Source organism: Gobius niger, assembly GCF_951799975.1.
Source record: "Gobius niger genome assembly, chromosome: 8".
NCBI classification, from domain to species: Eukaryota; Metazoa; Chordata; class Actinopteri; order Gobiiformes; family Gobiidae; genus Gobius; species Gobius niger.
In genome coordinates, this window is record NC_136859.1 from 27,977,463 (window position 1) to 27,998,737 (window position 21,275).

A 21,275-nucleotide genomic window follows, 5' to 3' on the forward strand; every position below is an offset into this window, starting at 1 on the left:
CATTTACAAACTGCGAAGTAGACATTTATGTTTACATTTTTGTTGTGTTGCTAAATCATAGGAAGAGCAAGTCTTGAGCAGATTATAAACTTTCTGTTATAACAAGGCGTCAAACCCAAAGTCTGTCTGTTCCTAAACTTAAACTTCACCATGGTGGAGTAATCATAACACTTTCCTGCTAAACTGCACCCACTTGGGCAAAATGCTGGGAGTTTAGGGAGTCCCCGTCTCTGGGAGATGCTTGGTTAATTATCAACATGGCTTATATTTGTCATAATTATCAAATCATCCTAAAACCTTGAGCCAGACGCCATGATGTTCTCACAGCAGCTACTGTTCCAATACTTTCCAATGATTGGATTTGGCCTCCGTTCTAAAAGCATGTGGTCACTATTATTCCAATACCGAAGCATCATGTTACCTCGGGAGAGCTAGCATTAGCAGACCTGCCCGTTTAGTCCAACCATTTCAGAATCCATTAGCTGTTCTTCCTTCCGGCAGCACAAATGCGGCCAAGCGGCTTACCTTTTTGGGATCTGAGGGCAGGTGATGCTGGAGACCTTGGGGACTGGGAGATGACGTCTGCTTTGGTAGGAGTCTCCAGTCTGCGGTCCTTCTTTGTGGGGGTGTCCATTCTGGGGGTGTTTTCTGTGGTGGGGGGGCTGCTCTCCCCCTCGGGGTCAGGCCTGCTCTGGTGCACGGTCAGGTCTGGGGCGGGAGCTAGAAAAAGAAGCAGGCAGAGGCGACGAGTAAGAAACTAGAAACAAAGTAACAAAGCAGAGAGGTGACACTCAACCAGTCGGCCCTCATTCCTAAGGCTGATGTGTCAGACAAGTGAGATACATAGAGTATGACGCCAACTTCCGCCAGAATACAGACTGTACATGTATGTGTTGTACATTAATGGGTGGGGCTGAGGAATTTTTTTTGAAAATGAAATGAGATCAGGCTCAAGACTCATTAAACTGGACCTAATAAAACTACATAGCAACATTTGCCTAGAATTATGACAACCACTCATTCGAATACTTGGGACACATTTGGCAGACTATGGAATCAATTTCAATATCAAAGCCCTTGGTACTTTTGCATAAACAATTAGGCTAAAACATTATTGTCATTAAAAGTCCTGATCTGGTGCTACTTGAGTTGAAAGGTGTATTTTATGAGGAGATAAGAGATTATCCACTTGACCCCAACCTGAACCGAGTGCATTTTCTCCAGTTCGGCTTTTCCCAACTCCAAAAGTACAGCATATAGAACAGTGTAAAGCCTCATTTGAAAGCTAAGACCTACAAATCCCACCTAAGCTTCTTCCTCGTCATGATTGTCAAGCTTTCATTGTGTTTTTTTTGTGCTTTTTTGACATTTTTGTGGCTTAATCACAGTTACTACACTAAAAAACAAAATGTGGCCAACATGCTACCAAAACGCAACAAAAAACGTGACAAAAATGCAGTCAAAAATGCAAGAAAAAAGACTATAACGTGATAACAAAGACAAGGAAGAAACTTGGATAAATATTGCATTATTTGCTTTAAAATGAGGTGTTACTCTCTGGCTACTAGTCTGTAAGCTCTCCAGTTCCAGCTTTTTAGATGTATATTTTTGGGTAAAACTGGAGAAAATGTGCTTGGTGAAGGGGGTTACGAACCAAGATTAGGATTTTTGCACGATATATGCTTTAGCAAGAGACAGCTTCCTCTTAATTACACCGAGCAAGAAAGAAAGGTGTGTGCCCACTGCCACATTGACATTGCACCACTGAATAATCGACCGCCCCAGTAAATCCAAACCTCCTCCTGGCACACCACCGCACTCATTTAACTTTGGCACACTGCACTGACGAATTGCAAAAACCAGCATCAGTTCCTCCCAAAAGCCAGTCAGGCATCGCTTGGAAGAAAAGTTGCATCACTTGCCAGATTATGTTATTCGCTCATTTGAATTCTCCGAGATCTAGACCGTCCGGAGCTTAAAGCATATAGTGAACCTTCTGGCAAGCAGCTTCATCTCTGCATCTAGCCGCGCTTTGGCCTAAGTTTTGACGGTCCGACAAAGAACCTCGTGGGTGGGACGTTTGGGCTTTGTCCCTTCATCACTGCTCCCTTGTGGAACCGTTTAGAAGCCCGATTTCTTGTGCCTAAAGTGTGAAGATATAAAAGTGGGGCTACATGCTGTAAATTATCCGGCTTTTCTGCTAAAAACAACACGGCCTGTAGGGAGCCGTCGCGCCGTAAAAAAGCGACTGCGTGGAAGATTTACTCGGCAAACATTGTCCTATTGAAGCCTGTGAGCTAAGGAGCGTTGAAGAGAAGCGAGACCAATCTTGTGACACTTCAAAGGCGACTGATTATAGCTGTCCGTGGAGTGTGTAACTGTATGCCGTGCCTCTCAAGCCATAAACATCGGCATGAATACAGGCTATATAGTCTTCCCAAGCTGTCTTCTGGGCTCGAGCCCAATAAATAAAAACTTGCGGACAAAGGTCTGCGTGAATAGCCGTCGAAGCAGGTCAGACTACAACTCTTGTCACCAGTAACATTTGGTGGCATTGTGCTGCGTTAAGATGATGACCCGAGCCCGACGGAGCAAGAGGGAGTCTATGAAGTCGAGCTGGTAGGCAAGACTCCGTGCGTTGTCGACTGTCAAAGCACGCCACTATTAAACGGGCATTCCTCGAGCGGCGATGCAGTCCGACAGAGAAGGGGCCATTGTTGTGGTTCGTGCATGGCAACGGGACGACTGCCAGGACAGGGCGATGACAGCTACAAGGCAGATAGGAGAGTCAGCAGTAAGATCGACCGAAGCCAGACGGTTGTTACTGGAACAAGATGAACACTGACTCCGGGATAGTCTTTGTTGCTGTTGTTCCACATGAATCCATTTCCAGAAGTAGTTAATGTGACAATAGCAAAAGGAAGGAAGTACACAAAACTGATATTATTCACCGACTTCATTGTGTTGGGAGCTGTTACCTCATGGTTTGCTCCCATGATGCATAATGAGTGTACAAAGATGAATCAGCTGCTGTGCATGGCCATAGCAAAAATCTAGAATCAGAACCAGAATGATCTCAGGCAAATTGTTCTTCAGTGTTTCTGCCGCCATGCAAATCTACCATGTTGGCATTTTGAGAGGTAACAATCCCCAAATAATTCACATTCCATAAACTCTGCATGATGTTACAATGTAGGTTGGCTCGAGTCCTTCAGAAATGCTTGGAATTTTATTGCTGAAATCCGTATGCAATTTACTCCAGGCGTTATTTCACACCGGCCGAGCTTCATCCAACACTTCTGTCTTAATTTCACCACTCGAGACGAACTTCCCTCTGCTCCCTCGGGGCAAATAAGGCACAGTGAGTCGGTGATTTTTACAGTGCGCCATTGACAGACAGGCATTGTGTCGCTTCATACTCTGTGAGCACTTTCATCCACCTGGGAACAGGAGCCTGCCATGACCGAGGGGGTCCGGGGGAGATGATCACTGCGATGTGTGCGCGGTCGCTGATGGAGGGAATGAGATCGGAGTGTAGCGTCTCATGTCGGTGGCAGTGACAGTGAATACCGAATGGAACCTGAGGCTCTCCGGGGGACGGGATGAACGCTGAGGGAGAGGACGGCTGCAGCGCGGCAGGGGGACTGGAACAAGGCCGGATTGATGCAGAGAGGAGAGTCTGAGCCAAGCTGACTATTGAGAGGACAGGCTGGAGTCGATGTTAATGGGAAAACGCAAGTCACTGTAATGCTGCTTTTATCAAACTAGGGAAATATTGATGCTCTTTGGCGCTGTCGAGACATAAGGCCTGGCGAAAACTTGGATTCAGGCCAGGATGGGTTCTGGGATCAGATAAGCGTAACGGGCTGCGAGATCAGTATGGCTGTAATTAACAAACAAAAAAAGCTACAAATGTTTATGCAATTTGTCCTCCGCAAACAATATTCGGAAGAGGAATTGCAGTTATCCAGAATTGTTCATTCCAAGTAGCCCACTGTACACAGCCCACTGTTCGAAATGTCCCCGACAACTCAAATAGTATTCCGCAGTCATGTTAATACATTGATCCAACTTGCTATTTCTTTAGATGGGTGAAAAGAAGCCTCTGAGAAGAGTCTAGTTGACAACTTGTAAAACCTCTACTATAATGGAAAAATTGTTACGAGGTGGCAGGTGTCCAAGGGCAGAGCAGTAACACACAATCCCTGGTTTCAACATCCAGTGGCTAATCTACTGTATAAAAGACAAAAGGCTCCATCATCTAAACTAGCGATGTCCCAGTTGGGCTCACGCAGCACAGGAGCAGAGGCTGCATGTATTACATCATAAATATCTTCTTATCATTATTGCATATTTACACCGCAGCGTCTCGCCAGTGCCAAACCCTGTGGATACCTCCAGCCAAAAGCCATTAGACTAACCTCCCTGTTCTGACATCGCCTACATTATTCAAATGGACAATCGATGCACCCAAACTTACTGAGCGCTGCTGGAGCCTGCACTTCGGCGGGACACGGAAAGTCAATTTGATGCAGCCTAATATTGGAAGAGAAGAGGTATAACAGTCAGCAGCATAGCTCAGCTCAACTTGGCTCTAGCTGATTGTGCTAAAAGCATTCTCAAGCTTCCAACCACTATAACTAAATTTGTGCTTTTGTGTAAGCTCATAGTTTTCTATTGTCGCATAGACAAAAATAGTCATTTGGACAAGATTGTTTAGGATTTAAGACGTCTCAACCAAGTAGAGGCGTCCTCGGTTCTGCATTTCTTACTGAGGGGACACTGGGTTCAGGATGTAGCCGATACTCAGTCATTTACCAAGTTGGAATCCAGTTTTTGGGTAACTCACACATCAACGCTCTGCTTGTGTGAAACAAAACATAGTTTCCATGACGCACATGCAGAGCGGTAATATTGTGATGGAAACAGTTTTGTGTTACATCGTATGGGTTCACTGTCCGTCTCATCATGTCATCATATTTTTGTAAGTGGTAGCCTGTGTGTCCAAGACAATTATCCCTCTGGACAAATCAAATAAAGAAATCTTGAATCTTAATCAACAGGATGGAGCTGATGGCTGGACTCCATCACACAGGAGGGGTATTGATCCAAATTTACAAACCAGAAGAAATATAGAACTGAGGAAGGAGGATTACTACACTTTTTTCACAATTTTCCTGCAGTATGATGTTTCTTTATCTAAAGTTGAACATAATGAAATATTTGTTCTTAAAGTGTAAAAAAAACTTGCCCAATGGATAGATGAGTTACACAAATCAGGGTCAAATGTACTTATTTCAGAAAATTGTACTCATTTCTACATTATTTTTGGAATGTAAATGACAATATCAAGTGGGTTCAGCTGGGATACTGCACGAAAAGTGGGACATGGGGGAACTTCAAGAATCCAAGGCATCCCAATATGGTGATGGCTTTAAAGTGCCGTCCCCACTGTGCAGGTGGCCCCATCCTGTTTGTCTGTGAGGCCTCCTGCTGCAGGTGTCACACAAAGGCCTTGGCACTGAACTTAACGTCAGCAGAGAAATAACACACCGTTAAAAAAAATGGTATAGCCGTCCTTCATAACCGGCTGCAAAGACGAGCAGGAGGCGAAGGCAGCAGGTCAGAGCCATTTCACAGTCGGAGGCAAGTCAGACAAAAATATAGCCGTCAAAGCTGTTTCCATTAACTACTCCTGAACGTAATGCCTGATAGTACATGACGTTATAAATGGAGGCTTAAAACTGGGCCAGCTGTTAAAAATACAAAAGAAATCGCTGTGCAGAAACCCTGTTACGGCATATTATAAGAGTGGTCGACACAAAAGCTTAAAATGTTTCACTGAATGTTTTCATTGGCAAATAATACCGTAGTTCTGTTTGGCCTATCTGGTTCATTTGAATGCAAGATAATGAATCGCATACAGGACATACTCTTTGGAATTACTTGTTGAACACAAGACACTACAATTACAATGGCAGTAAACTTGACAAAAACCAACAAAAAAGAAACGCTACCAAAAATATTGCAAGGAATGGCGCCTCTTTTCTTGGCACTGTGACAAGTCCGACAGCATTGCACATAACACAGATGTTTTCCTACCTACCCGTGAACCTCGCAGACTCGTGTGAATTCTTGCATCTCGTCCAACTTAACACATGATTCACTGTGACACAATCTGCAAAGAATGACAGGGCAGCCAGCAAAGTCTAAAGACTTTGTTTACATATTAGCACAGCCCAGCGCGCGGTACTTTGGAGCTGTGAAAAAGCAGTACAAAGTGCCAGCTGATATGGTTGTAGAAGGCCTTAAAATGAGCAGTCAGGATGATTACGAACGCCTTGTTTTCTCTGTGGCATCTGCACGAGCGGAGACAGTGTAGCAAGAGGGGTGGAAATGTAGGGCAAGGCATGGAATATTTATGACGCCCTTTTCTTTACGCGGCATATAAAATAGATGCGACCAAGTGTGGCGGACCACCAACCGAGCCAAGCGAGAGAGACAGGTATGCGGATGGGAATCAAAAAAAGCAACGGCAAGTAAAGCGAAACAAAAGGGACATTTAAAAAAGGACAGATCTCATTTGGGATGCAACAGAGGCTAATGAACTACCTCATCGCGAACTTGCACCCCCCCCGTTTCCACCACAAACCCATCACCCCTTCACCCCCCATTCTGTCCCCTACGCCGCCAATGGGGTGATGTAAGAGGGCGAGAGGGGCCCAGACACACAGGAAGCACAGAGTAAACAGCAAGTCCTGACTCCAAGCCAAACCCGGTCCCATGTGGGTGGGAGGGTTCTTCTGCTTTTTTTGGCTTTTTTCTTTTTTTTTAAAGGACCGCCGGATCAATAAGCAACAAAAACAGCCCAGATACCTAACATAAACCTTTCCCAGAAGGTTATGTTGATTTGTCGGGACTACTACCTGATTGCGTATTGGTTGGTTTATCTTGCATGATAGAACTATTTAAGAACCATTCAGGCCAAGGCCGGGCTTACGAGCCTCGTGATGGATTCAGCATGTGTCCACAGCGGCAGGAGACCGTGGTCCGTGGCATGTCAATTGGCCCGTGAATGCTCATGTCTGTGCGGCGTGGAGCTGCGTAGTTCCCTTCACCTGGCCCCGGCAGAGCACAGTGGTCGGCATTTAGCTATTCCCTGCTCACTCCAGCAAAAGATCCAATGGGTCGTCATTTCTCAATTATCGTCAGGTCTACTGCCAGTGTATAGCGGTAACATCACCTGCTTTGGAGTTTAAATTAGTTCATTTGGATTGTGTGTGCATGTTAAATGGTACTGGGGTGGGAAGCATTCTTTTTGTATGAGTCGAGGTTCATTTAAAAGGTCTATCTTGTCTCAACAAATCGTATTAATTGCCATATCGCCCAGCCCTAATTTATCTGCACTTCATCACTGCAGTGCATGAATAGACATCAGAGCATCAACCTGAATCTGACAACAAATCCCTGGTCTGGGTAGCTCGGAAAGACTGAAGTATATTTAACAAACTCATTGACAACAGGACAACGTGACTTCCTGGATGCCAAAAGCTGCCATTCATAGCGCACATGCTTTTCTGTTGCTCCTGACAACCCATGCATGATATCCCGTTGGGGGCAGGGAACTGACAGCATGACATCATCTGCACTGATGCATGTTTATTCTGCTGCATCCATGAGATTCCCGTATGGCTTTAGGTACGGTCAACCTTCTTTTGTTTTTTTTTATCTTTTACCTGCTATATTCAACAAAAAGCCCCTGAAATAATGTTCAGAATGCATAACATGCAGTACGGAAACTAGGGCAGCTCCATACAAGAAAAAATGTGTGATATTCAAACTGTCTTGAATAAACTTATAACAACATTATTGCTATATTTTACCAAACCATACAACATACACTTACATATTGTTCTGATCTTTCCGTTCCTTTGAATTTGAAAAACAAAAGCTGTAGAATTGTAAAAAGTTATTAAAAAGTTACCAAAAGTCGTTGTAATATTTGGTTGTAGCTCCTTTAGCTTTGATTACAGCACGCGTTCGCAGTGGCATTGTTTCAATAATCTTCTACAATGTCACAAGATCCAGTGTTGCATACATGTTTCACCAAGATCTTGCATTGAAGATGGGAGAGTGTGACCACTGCGCAAAGCCTTCTCCAGCACATCCCAAAGATTCACAAAGGGGTTCAGATCTGGACTCTGTGGCGGCCAATCCATGTGTGAAAATGTTGTCTCGGGCTCCCTGAACAAGTCTTTCACACTGTGAGCGTGATTAATCCTCGCATTGTCATCTTGGAAAATGCCTGTGCCATCGACGAAGAAGAAATTCATTGATGGAATAACCTGGTCATACAGGATGTTCAAGTAATCAACTAATCTCATTATTTGGGTGCATGGTGTTGCAAAACGTAGACCAAGAACAGTTCGTTACATCCAGGTAGTGTGTTTTTTGTTGGGTCAGGCAGTGTATATCATGGAAAATATGGATATATTGCATAATATCCATATGTGATAATGACAATTTGTTTTGTTTTGACAAGTTGACAATCCAACAAAATCGTCATTGAAAGTTATCATATAGAAAGTGGGAAATAGCTATTGAAACACATATTCACAGAGTGAACAGAGCAATTGGAACTTGTGTTACCTAAAATACAAAATGGGTCATAGCGTCCAGCCAAGCAGAAAATTCCCCACTTTAATGCTACTTAGTACTCTTTTACCCCTGGAGTATTTCCAAATGTCCTTTGCCATTTGTCAAAGCAGCTCAGGGACTAATCAATAGATGTCGGTAACAGAGCGGGACACATTCTATCAGTACAGTCATGTTGACATTCTGACTGTGTGTCCTTGTCCGAGTCAGACCACACACTTTGCTCGTCATCAAATTTCCACCAACATTAGCTACAAAAACAGTCATCAACAGACTCTTCACCACCATCTTCATTACTCGCTCACACTGATGCTCTTGGTTTTCTTTGCTTACAACCACGTCCTATGTTCGGTTCCATAATGACAGGCTTCAATCCCTGCAACATCACTCGCTAATTCTATGTTGGTGCTACAGATTTGGTCCACCTGCAAAATAGTGTGTACAATGTAGTTTGACAGAGGTACGGTGGCCTTTAAATGTCTAATATTAGCTCATGCTGGTCGGGTGACTGCAGAAGTGCACGGCCGTCTGTCTGGGATATTTTCAGACATGGAACAAACCGGCTGCTCCAGATCGCCACTTCCCTCGCCCGTGTCCTTCCTGCAGTGTCCCAGGAAGAGCGAGGTACAGCTGATTAAGTAGGCCACATCCTACAGTCAAGAGCTGTGTCTGATGAGCGCCTGATTGTACTTCACACAAGGGAAGATCCACAATCTGAGCAATGTGCAAAAGTGCAAATAGCTCCACCTCCTTTTGGATGTGTTTTTTGTTTACATTCTTACATGTTCTTTAGTAACTCATGTGGGCTCTCAGAAACTCCAGAGTTTTCCATCGCAGCAGAGATGTTCAACTATTGCCAAGTGGGCTGGGTTGAATGGGTGCAGTACTTTTCACTTCCATCTTCAGACATACCTCTCGGTGTCGTAGTCCTTGTAGGCCTTTAGCTTCTGTGTTACCGCTCATACATTTGAAGAGCATGAAGAAGCTGCTGCAGATAGAAGCAAACAACCCAGTCCAGTCGAATTTAGATTTGCAGTTGCTTGTTTCTGGTGCCTTTGAGCAGGCTGGCATTTTCTAATTGGCTCTATACGTAAGATAAGGTGGATCTCATATCAAAGGTGTCCACAGGTTTAGCCTCAAGGAAGACAGAAGTGGCATAAATTCATTTTCAAAGCAAGTATGAACATTCGTTTAAAGTGTGGCAAAGACTGTAGCCACGAGGGACGGGTCACAGCTTGCCTGGATTTGGAGGAGACTAATTTAATGTCACAAAAGAAAAGTCATTAGCTATGAACTAGCACGTGATCAGCTTTGAAACGGCATTAGGCATTAGAAATGAATCATGTCTCATCTTCAAGTTTATGATATAGAGAGTTGGCTATATACCACATGACAGTATAGCATGTGAGAGCAGGTTAGCGGCATTGTGTTTCATCTTTTATCTTGTCGAAGTGTTGGCTAAGAGCTCTATGTTCTCCCAAGTGACCGCAGAGTGTCTGGATGGTGAGATTTACAACATCTGAGAGCTACTGCAGCGGCTTAATGCACCGTGTGGGCAGTGCATCCTTGTTTATCCACATTTAGGATTGTCCATGCAAGAATTCTGCACATGCACTTCCACTCAAGTTCAGTTATTCAACTTTACAAACAGAATTTAGTTCTGAAAATATAAAATAGCACTCCTTGGTACACTATTCATTTTACATTAGACTATAGACTATTATATTTTAGACTATTTTGATTGTTTTCTTCTTCACATTGCTAGCGTACATTTTTTGACTAACATAAATGAAACAGATCTTTTTTTTTCCAGAGCAAACGAGTATTACAGTAAAGTCTACACATGTGTGCAGCCAAAACAATACCAAATGTGCCCCTGTTCAAAAGCCGTGCTTCAGACAAAAAACTCGACGGCTGGCAAGAGTTCAGACAGACCCTTTGTGAGTCAGATACTTCTGAAGTCTTTTTCAGCTCTCAAACTTCACAATGCCCCTAAACCTGGGCCCAGAACAAACACCGCCATTTCACATCAAATCAATAATTCAAAAGAAGGATCAACATTTGCCTCTACACAACTCGGAATGAATTAATAAGCACATATTTTTCCCTTTCGTCTCACGCTGCTTTGCTTATAACATTTGCTCAAGAAATTCAAGTGTATAATCCCATTGGACGATCTTGTTTCTCCTGTTTGTAGATTCGTTGATGACGAACTTTCGGGTGGAGTTTTGCCCAAACCTTGTGTCCAAGTGCGGTGTAGTCAGTTGCTCTTGTCACAGAATATACGGCACAAAGTTGAACAAGAAAACAATGTTTGCATGTTCTTCAATAATGTTTTAGTGTTTCTCTTCTCAGCTGTTGAGTTACACAAACACAGCTAAATGGTGTCACATCGGATTGAGCAGCAGAAATAAGGGACGGATTAAGATTATTTCAGACAAAGTATTCTAAAGCAACAGGTCCAACACTATTGCCTTGAACAAACACAATCACAGTCATAATCAAATCTGAATCGGATTAAGTTTCATGATCCTGGGTCTTTTAGAATAAGACTTTGGAAAACACTTCTTAAATCTCAAGGTTAGCAGGTTTTACAACATGTTTCTGGACTTGTGTCATGCTGAAGACTCAAACCTTTGACATTCTGCCGCCGTCCTTTATCTGACCTTGTTATGAACTGTAAACTATAGGGGTTCTCTTGCCGTATCTCATCCTTGTATTGGCCGCACTAACGGAATAAAAACAAAACAAAAATCACCACGGTGCCTTTGGAGCGCAGGAAGGAAGCTGTCACTTGTCACATGGAGGTCACACACACAGTATGAGTGTCCATCTATTTCAGGGGCCGAGCTGCGTGCTCTGCTCATAAAGCTTTGTCGACATCACACCACGGCTCTTCAGATGACCGCTTCGGCTCTGGCACGGATCCAACCGTTGCATTTCCTGCCACAATACACCTTCAAAGTTGATGAAGCCGAGTGTGCTCCAGTCAGATCCCACCAGTGCACTCATAAATCCGGGAAAACCATTGGGAGGAAAAAAAAAAAGGGGGCACATCCTCTGCACCACAGCTCACAAATTTTTTATGTGCACCTGCAGAAGGAGCAAACAACCTCTGGCAAAGCAGCTTCTAGAGTGGAGGGATGGCATGGATGACTATGCATGATGTTAGTGGTGATCCAAACATAACAGGAAGCATGTAAGTAAGCATAGGGGGATGGGTCAGTGCATTACCTCATCAAATTGTGTTATCTCAAACTATGGAGACCGGACTGTGTGCTAAAACGCAATCAGCTGATGAATACAGCCTCACGTGAGCTGTGCCAGCCCGTGCTTGGCAAATTATTGATGGTGTCACACGGATTTCAGATCAACACGCTAGGGTTATGGTTAGCGCGAGTAGATTGAATTAGTGTCTTGTCAATCTCCATTGATCATAAGAATGAAGCAGGCCAGTTCTCAAACATCTAGGTCCATCTCGATGAACCTGGTAGTGAAAATAGCCAAAATAATCAAAAGAATATTTATTATTTTGACAGCCTTATCACACAAAAACGCGTGCGTAAAAATCGTTCCATGTGTTTAACTTTGGTAACAGCCAATCGCAATAGCATGTTCCAATAGAAAACTAAGAAAAGACATTTGCAGGCTCATTTGTTTCGAGGCTAGGCTACAACACCGTAGTTACGTGGGAGTAAACAGTTGGCCAAAGCTGCGAATGACAAAGATGAGCAAGCGTTTTTCTAAGTAGTGCAATGCGTTTACACTGAGCCAAACTTACGTGTTGCTGGCGGCAGCGCGTTTTCCTCCATGTCGGATGCGGTGCCCTGGCTTTCAGCGCCTTTGTTCATTCAAAAAAAACGAGCGAGTTGGGGCTCTTTCCTCCCTCCGGCGCCGCTTTCATTCCTCAGGCACAATGTGGAGAAAACTTGCCCGAGTCACTCTCCACTTGCAGATTCACCCCCGCAGTCGCCTCGGACAGAAACGTCGAAATGGCTTTGAAACAGCGAGCCGGACTGGTTGTAAAAACAGAAAAGTGCGTCCAGGTGACTCCGCAGTGGCTCTGGCGAAACTGTGGGATTGCTGCACACAGAAGCTGTAAAGGATAAATCAAAGGGAGAGCGGAGTTTCTCTCCCCTCTCCGTCTCGTCGAGCGCACAGCTGATGTTGGGCTGGCGCAGATGCTCACGCCGGACTCTGGGGCGGGCCGTACCATTATCACAGAGCGGGGGGTGCGCTTCCTTGGGCTGTTGTTCTTCAATGAGTGCGTAAACGTCGTCGCATTCAGGAATCTTCACGAAATGTATTTAAAGTCAACACACATCCGCATATAATGTCACATTAATGAACATCTATATCAAAATATGTGTTATTCCACGTGTTTAAACTTTGATCCCCCTCCTTCTGTCAATGGTTCTCTCCAAAACCAACCTTGCAGCCTTTCCAAGCAGTTATTTTGTTTCCATTTAAGAGTGATCTGTACTCTTTCTTTTTTTATTTTACATTTTTTAACAAGTTTGTTGTATTTGTGTAGCTCTTTGCATAATACTTTATTATACTTTTCTTCAGCCCACACAGTCAGTACATTGTCATTACAGCCCAGTGTGCACATTTAGATCATTTAAAGCAAAATTAGACAATCTGATGACATTTCACCCCTACCTTTGAGTTAATCTAGCACACTCATATTGAAACTTGCCTATGTCGTAGGAGTGGTGTCACTTAATCCTACTGAGTAAGTGTTGCTAAATACTTGAGGGAGGTTAAAATGCACTCAGTGGGATTGCTGGGGGTTATCTGCATAATGAATGATGCGAGTTCACTGCGCCTTGTGATGTAAATGCGTGTACTTAGGAAGTTTCACTCAGAGAAAACTATTGTTGCTGTATTACATTACATTACATCTTAACTGACTTCTAATAAGACTATCAAATTCATCACACAGACGTCTGGCACAGTGGATTAACTAAACATGTGGTGATGTGATACTACATTGTTGAAATATAGGGTGATATGATTCCACTTTCTGCACCACCTGTAGGCGTCAGTGCCTTTCTGCTGACCAGTCTGGCTTTTGGGGCGTGGGGGTCGGCACACTTAAGGGGGGACTCTCTGTCTAAAGAAGCCAGTGGGATCCTTTGTGCAGCTGTTGAGTGGCGTTCTCCCCGTCCCCAAGAGCCACCTGTCACTGCAACTGGAAAGTGGGGGTTTCAAGTCATGGGGGAGGGGCATGTGGTCTAAAATGTAATTGTTATAAGTTAATGTGTTCCCCCCAATAGTCCTTTTATATTCTTGTGGTTTGTTTCATGGGCGCACATGTGTATATTCTGTGCATACCAACTATAGTGAAATTATATGTAAATGATCAAAGCTTATAACCGAGAGGAATTTATTTAACTAAGGGGCCCTTATATGCTGCACCTTTAGATAAGTGCAAAAAATGCTTTTGTAATGAAATCCTAAATTTGTGGTTGAAGTATTTTGCAGTTGTCCTTTTGTGCGATCGTCCCCAAAGCTTCTCCTTAAGCCTGTCTTTCTTTCTCTTTCTCCCAACTCTAAAAGCCTGACCTGGCTCTCTTGAGAGAACATATGTGCACATTCCCACTCATCCAAAGACACGCACATGTGTTCAACAAAAGTCCACGCTACTCCAAAGTGTGCAGGGTTGGTGGCGGTTTCATTGTCTTTCAAAGCGCACCTGACCTCACACCAGATCAGGGCACTCCTTTGCTTATTTTCTTTGCTTTCAAGAAAATCAGGTTGTACGCCGCAGCTGCAGAGCCCAGTTCAGTTAATCCTGCACCTTAAGAAACAGTTGTCACTTTCTTAGCGAAGTGCAAAACATCACTGTAAAGATTGAGCGTTTGTTGGTGCAAACGTTTTTTTAATACTGGCAGAGTATTGACATTTTGATCAGTTTGAGGCATCTAATATTGTAGATCTAATATTATAAAGTATACAAACAAACAAACACACAAGTTCATATTAGTCTATTCAGCTGTTTGACGTTGGTTACTGTTTAGTATATGCCTGTTGACACTTTACCGATAGGAAAAGAGTACCCATTCAATTCAGTAAAGGAAAATGACCATTGATACAAAAAGTGGGTAAAGTGTCTTACCAATGGACACAATGGTAATTTACGCCAACCATCATTGTAACTCACAGGCCATTCATACAAGACTTATACATTGCATGACAAAAAAAATGTCATCACCAAAAAAAAAAAAAAACGGTCACACAGTCACTGGCATTGCTTCATTGTCAAAAGATCAAGTGTTGCATTAATGTTTTCCCAAGATCTTGTATTGATGATGGGAAAGTGTGACCACATGCGCCAAGTCCTCTCCGGCACATCCCAAAGATTCTCAGTGGGGTTTAAGATCTGCACTCTGTGGCAATCCATGTGTGAAAATGATATCTTTTTCATGCTCCCTGAACAACTCTTTCTTGCCCGATGGATCCTGGCTCTGTCATCTTGGAATATGCCCATGCCATATAGGACGAATAAATCCAGTGATGGAAGGATCTGGTCTTTCAGGATGTTCAGTTAGTCAGCTGATGTCATTCTTTGGGCACATACAGTAGTGTTGCTGAACCTAGACCTGACCAGCTGCAGCAACCTCAGATCAGAACAGTCATCCAGGTAGACACATTTTTCTTAGGTCAAATACTTGCCACAACCCTCCTCTGCCCCAGCTCCACTCCAGCAGCAGAACCATCTGCCACCTCAGCCTCTTCACCACTTGCCCTTCATTCTCTCCCATCATCTCTACCTGTCAGGATCTAAGCGGCAGAGTTTATCAATCCCTAACTATTCCTTCCGCCACACTCATCTATCTCCCGACTTCATTGTATGGGTCTTTGCCTCCCCTTCTCACCTCTTGCTCAGTGATCCCTGTAAGAGATCCAGCAGCTTGAGAGCAGAGGTCATGTACAGTGAAAGGCAGGGAGACCTCAGCCTCGTAATGCAGTAACAATAGCAGGAATGTTCACAATGTCCCATGAACATAGAGCCTTGTCTTATAGACTTCTCAATAACCCATGTGTGTTTTTAGCCGAGAGCAGCAGCACTAAAGAAAGAGGGTGGAGCTGTGAAAGGAAGGGTGGATCAAAACTCTAAAAACAATATACTTGTACTGAAATAGCACAGTAGGGGATTAGGTTGTCAGAAAAGGTCATAATTTCTGATAGACAACGCTTTATTTTATTTTGTAAGTCAGCTTTGGAGATGTACCAACGTCAACAAGGTCCAACTTTCCCTGTTCAGACTCTTGACTTGGACATAATCTATGATCCTGTAGTCTTTTGTGCTTGGAGAATGATTTCATCAGGCTCTTGAGCACACGGCGGAGTGTAAAAAAAAAGCATGCGTTCTGGGTGCATCCGCGGGATAAGGGAGGGGTGAAGTGTGGGAGAGGGGCCTGTTTCTTTGTGCATCTCCTCGGGGAGCTGGGAAAAGGACCACTGTTTCTACTAAATCATCCACATCTCCCTCTTTACCTCGCTGTGTGCCCCGCTGCCGTCTGGAGTTAAAAGGGTTTTGATGCATTGGAGGGCAGCATTCAACAGACGAGTAATTGCTGGCTCTGGCGCACGCTTTTCAAGTTAATGCAGAAATCCTACGGCTGTTTTATGTTTTATAACAGGTATACGAGTTCGCCGACAGCCAGTGCAGAGGTTGAGAGAATTTGGTGCCTGGTACAAAGAGAATACAACTGAAAAATATACAGTATTGGGCAAATGACTAAAGCAATGAAAAAAGGCTCCAGTTTTAGCTTCTCTATTCTAATGCAAGGATAACAATATAAATATTTTTTGGTCTGGTTAATAAAGTAAATAGAGATACCTTTTGCATCTCCCAGCCTTTGAAGTTGTTATAAATGCTGAATTACAAGTGCAGCATATACATTTGTGTTTAGTAAATAAAGTCATAAAGTCATAGTGCAATCAGAATCAGTTTGCCATGAGCAACTGATACAAAATAATTCTATAACTAAAGTTTGAAGTACTAAAATATTTCACACCCAGAGTTTTTCTTAAAGGTACAAAGTGTTGTTCGCACAGTAAATATTTTGGCTTTTTGAGGGTTCTGGGTTACGCAATCTGACGTCCTTGCTTTAACCTCTTTATCCCATGCCTTAACTTCTTTATTTATTTGTTTATTTGGTCGGGACAGTGTTAATGATGGGTCTCATGCATGTAAACACACCACACCGGATTGTAGCCTTGGCTCATTTCCATCCGTCGTCCCCCATGCGCACTCTCAAACACACTCTCATTCATACAGGCCTATTGTACATGTTTTTAGTGGTAGGGGAAACCGGAGTACCCGGAGGAAACCTACGCAGACGCGGGGAGAACACGCAAACTCCACACAGAAAGGCCCCGTCCAGGTGGGAATCGAACCCGGGACCTTCTGGCTATGAAGCACAAGCGCTATAGCCGCGTGTCCATTTACTCCAGTTCGGCATTACTCAAATCTGAAAGCTTCTGGACTGGACAGCTTATAGGGCAGTGCAGTGCCTCATTTGAAAGCTAAGACCTACAAAACCGATCCTAACCTTTTGTCATGTTTTGGTCACTTTTGGATTTTTGCCTTTCTACTCTTTCGTGGCTTTCTTGTTGATTTTTTTTTTCCATCACTCTTTTGTGTTCTCGTCTTTCTTATAGCTTCTTTTTGTTACTTTTTGTGTTCTTGTCACTTTTTGGTGGAATTTTTTGTCCCTTTTATTTTTTTTTATTTTTTGTTGAGACTTTTAGATTTGGGTAAAGCCAAACTGGAGAAAATGTGCTCGGTTAAAAAAAAAGAAAAAAAGAACGTAAGTAGAGCAGTGTGGTGATGTCCTTAGCAACAGCAACCAAAGGCCAATCAATAGGCGGCCAATAATCACTTTGTCTCGTGTGTTATGATGTGCACTATTATTATCCCCAATTACATAAGCGTCTTGCTCATGTGCCATCCAGCGCGCTGGTAAACAAAGTCACGTGACGTGCCGGGGCACAACAACAGGTGTCTTTTACCGCGGGCCGTTTTTCTCCATCTTTCTGCCTCATATGCCTTTCTGATGCAGCAGCAGCGGCGGCACGATGTTTGAATGCGGGCTCTGCAGGCTGGGGCGGACCATGACGTAATGTGGGCGAAACGTGCTCTCACTTCCAACACGTGGAGTTGGCTCTATCCCCCGCGGGCCCCCTTTTTTTTTTTTTTACTATTCTCCTCTGCCTCCACCTCTCTTCTGCTCCAGCGCGTCCTCAGTTTATGCGCGCTCCGCTGCACCATACCCGACGCCCATACAATAATAGCCCCCCGTCCCCTCCTGCTTTAATTACCATGACAACCCGCAGCCCGGACAAACGAGAGGAGGGGGGGGGGATGATCCAATAGGAAAGGCGTGAATGAGATGGGGAGTTCCTTTCCTTGACCCGCGGTTGTGTCTGAGAGAGGGAAACTTTCTGTTGAGAGGCCTGGGGTTAAGACCAATCAGGAAAGTGGCACTGTTAAACCCGCACTGGCTGGTCTAAGTGCGACTCTACATTTGTTCATTCTATGGGGGAACATTTTTCTAAATTAGAGCTGCTTTTATGCAACGTTTTGAGATGGGGAAGGCGATGTCAGGCCCAGGGGGAAAAGCCGACTCCGAAGATAGGCTATTTAGGCTATTTTTGTTCTGATTTTGATAAAGGATTGCGCGCAAGAGACATATCAACACTCCCTCAAGTCAAACCAGTCTATTCCTTAGGATAAAAATCCTATGAGTGGAGCTCCAGACCCTATGACCTCACATGCTGTATGACACTATTTGTGGAAAATGGGGACCATGGGGAGACTTGGCCCTTCATTGTTTTTGGACTAGGAATGACACCAATCTTTCCTACCCCTGGCATCAATTTGCGAAACACACAGCGCCCTGACATTGTCCCCTTTGGCCAGACACTTAGCAAGACACGCAGAGGTGTAACGTCATTGTGTATATTTACTTGCTTCACTTGCAAGAGTATGACACTGTTCATTGTACTAGTGCATATGTGAGTAAGTCAGTGTCTAATTCTTTTTTTTTTTTTCTTCTTTTTCCAAAATATTTTTTATTAATTTTCATTTTCATAACAACACACAGCTGCTCAGTAACACAGCAAGGGGGGAGCTTACATATTGAAGAAAATAAAAATAAAAAGTATGCATACATATGTATACATACATGCACAGATACACACACACATACATATGCATATACATACACACACGCACACATACATGTACAGTCTATTTAGAGGTTGACTAATGCACGGGAGAGAATGGTGGACACAGGTTCGTCAGTGTAGTCCAAAAAAGGTTTCCAAATGAGATAAAATATATCCGTCTTAACATGGACCAGGCATGTTAGAAAGTCAAGTGGGATATACTCCAATATAAGCTTTCTCCATCCAGAAACAGTATGGGACTTATGAGAAATCCATTGCAATAAAATGTTCTTCCGGGCACAAAAAGTTAGAATGTTATACCATTTTTTACTATATTTGTTGCTGATATGCCGATTTGGTAAGCCAAGGAGAAGAGAAAGTGGATCAAGATTAATGTTAATTTTAAGAATTTTCCTGATTTCAAATATAACCGACTCCCAGTATCCTTGGATCTTGGTACATGACCATAGACAGTGTGTGAGGCTGCCTTCGTGTATTTTACATTTAGGACACTGTGAAGAGGAGCCTGGTTTAAATTTGGACACCCGGTTTGGGGCCAAGTGAGCTCGATGTAGTAATTTAAGTTGCAAAGCCCACGAGCGATTACAAATAGTAATTTTTTTGGCAGCGTTCCAAATACTGCTCCACATTTCTTCTGTGATATCAATGTCCAGTTCTCTTCCCCAGGCATGAGCCAGCAATGGAAGACCAGGCTTACAATTATGTTTCAATGTCTTGTAATACAAACTAATTGACACTTCGCGTGATCCAAAAAACAGCTTTTCCAAATCTGAACCCCAGTGTTCTCAAGTAGAGATGTTTCTTTTTTAATAAAGTCCCTTATCTGGAAATAATTCTTTTTTTTAAAATGTACATACATTTCTTTATTTGGTCGGGACAGAGCATGTCAATGGACAATAATAATTTCCATCCGTTGTCCGCCACTTGCACTCTCAAGCACACTCACTCAACTTGGCCTATTGTACATGTTTTTAGTGGTGAGGGAAACACAGGTAGAGCATGCACGGCGTGGGGATCGAACCTGGGACTTTGTAAATGTGAAGCACGAGCGCCAACCGCTGTGCCATCGTGCACATTCATTAACATGAAGCTTGTAGTTCTAGTACTTCTTAAAGGTGCTTTATGGAACTTTTTATGTGTACAGAGGTTTTTATTGGTGTGCATTTAACCTTTCAGTGACTCAGCGGCTGTATGAGTGGCTAGCATAGCGCCTTTGCTTTCTCTACAATGCTCCTTGATCAAAGGTTTTTTAAAGTTTCTGGTAGATTGTCACTGCTGACGGACCCGCTCACCTGACAACCTATTGATCCTAGAGCGTTGCAGAGGCCATCGTGTCCGAATATAAAGCCCATACAGACATTGGGTCACAAAAAGGCAAATACACACAGATATCAAGTTTTTTTTTTCTGCATAAAAAGTTCCGTAACGTACCTTTAAAGCCACTGTCTCCTCAGACCTGACTGGAACGGGAACAGAAAACATCACTAGCTCATCTCGGTGCAGATGGTGCTGCTTTCCTTTGACTGCAGAAAAATCTGATTTAAATATTGCACATTTGCTTCCAAAAGCTCAAGATAACAAGAAAACAATTGGAGCATGTTTGACTTTTACGCTCAAGCTCTCAGTTTGCATATTATTTACCATATTATCTAAGCACTTTTCTTGTGTATTGTGGCAGCGAAGGAGATATCTGGCCCCATATTTTTATTATATGCTCAGAATCTCTTGTTGTCTATCCACGTCGAGGTGACAGAAACCAAGAGTGAACAGAATAAGAAGAGTATTAGTAGCTGACCACTGTCTGACCTTAGACCTCTTTAATTCCCCGCATTAGACATCTGTATGAAAATTTGTAAACATTTGCATATAAATAGTTCTGGGCGAGATTTATGATGTTACAAAGATTTTGACCTCTGAACCTTCACCACGCGAAGCTTCTGCCGTAAACAAAGGCTCAATACATTTGTGCAGGATGGGTTTGAGCCGTAATAATAACGTTGAACCATTTTGACCTCGGAGAGAAGCCGGTGTGCAGCACATCTGAAAACCATATGACTGGACTTTTCCAAGTAGCTCAAAGGCTTTCAACACAAGTTTGATGAGTTCAAGTTTGAGGAACTAAACCCAGATGTGCCAATTATAGTAAAGCTATGTTTGTTTTGGGTCAAACACAATTATGCCTGTTCTTTTATTACGCCAAATTTATTGAACATTTTCTTTAAGGATTGACGGTGGCTTTAGAGGATGTGTAATCAGGTGAAAGGTCTTTGGGTCAACCTCTGAACCTCTGTCACACATTATATGCACCAACTGACACGCGCCATATACAGTATTACATACCAACACACATGTAGGCTGGCAGAAACAGATTAGTTGTTTGGATTACTGCCAGGATTAATTCTACACAACAAAGGCTA

General features: G+C 43.3%; 1 protein-coding gene across 2 annotated transcripts in view; it reads right to left on the reverse strand.

Annotated features, from left to right (window-relative positions):
* map7d1a (MAP7 domain containing 1a) overlaps positions 1-12,837 on the reverse strand; it is a 34,781-nt gene extending 21,944 nt beyond the window's left edge. For both annotated transcript variants that reach the window (XM_079562361.1, XM_079562360.1), the window contains exons 1-2: positions 12,437-12,837; positions 526-720 (exon numbers count right to left, since the gene is read on the reverse strand). In XM_079562361.1, coding sequence (XP_079418487.1) covers positions 526-720; positions 12,437-12,506 — 265 coding nt within the window. In that variant the 5' untranslated portion in view covers positions 12,507-12,837. The remainder of the gene's footprint in view (positions 1-525; positions 721-12,436) is intronic.
* Between the last annotated feature and the right edge of the window lie 8,438 nt (positions 12,838-21,275).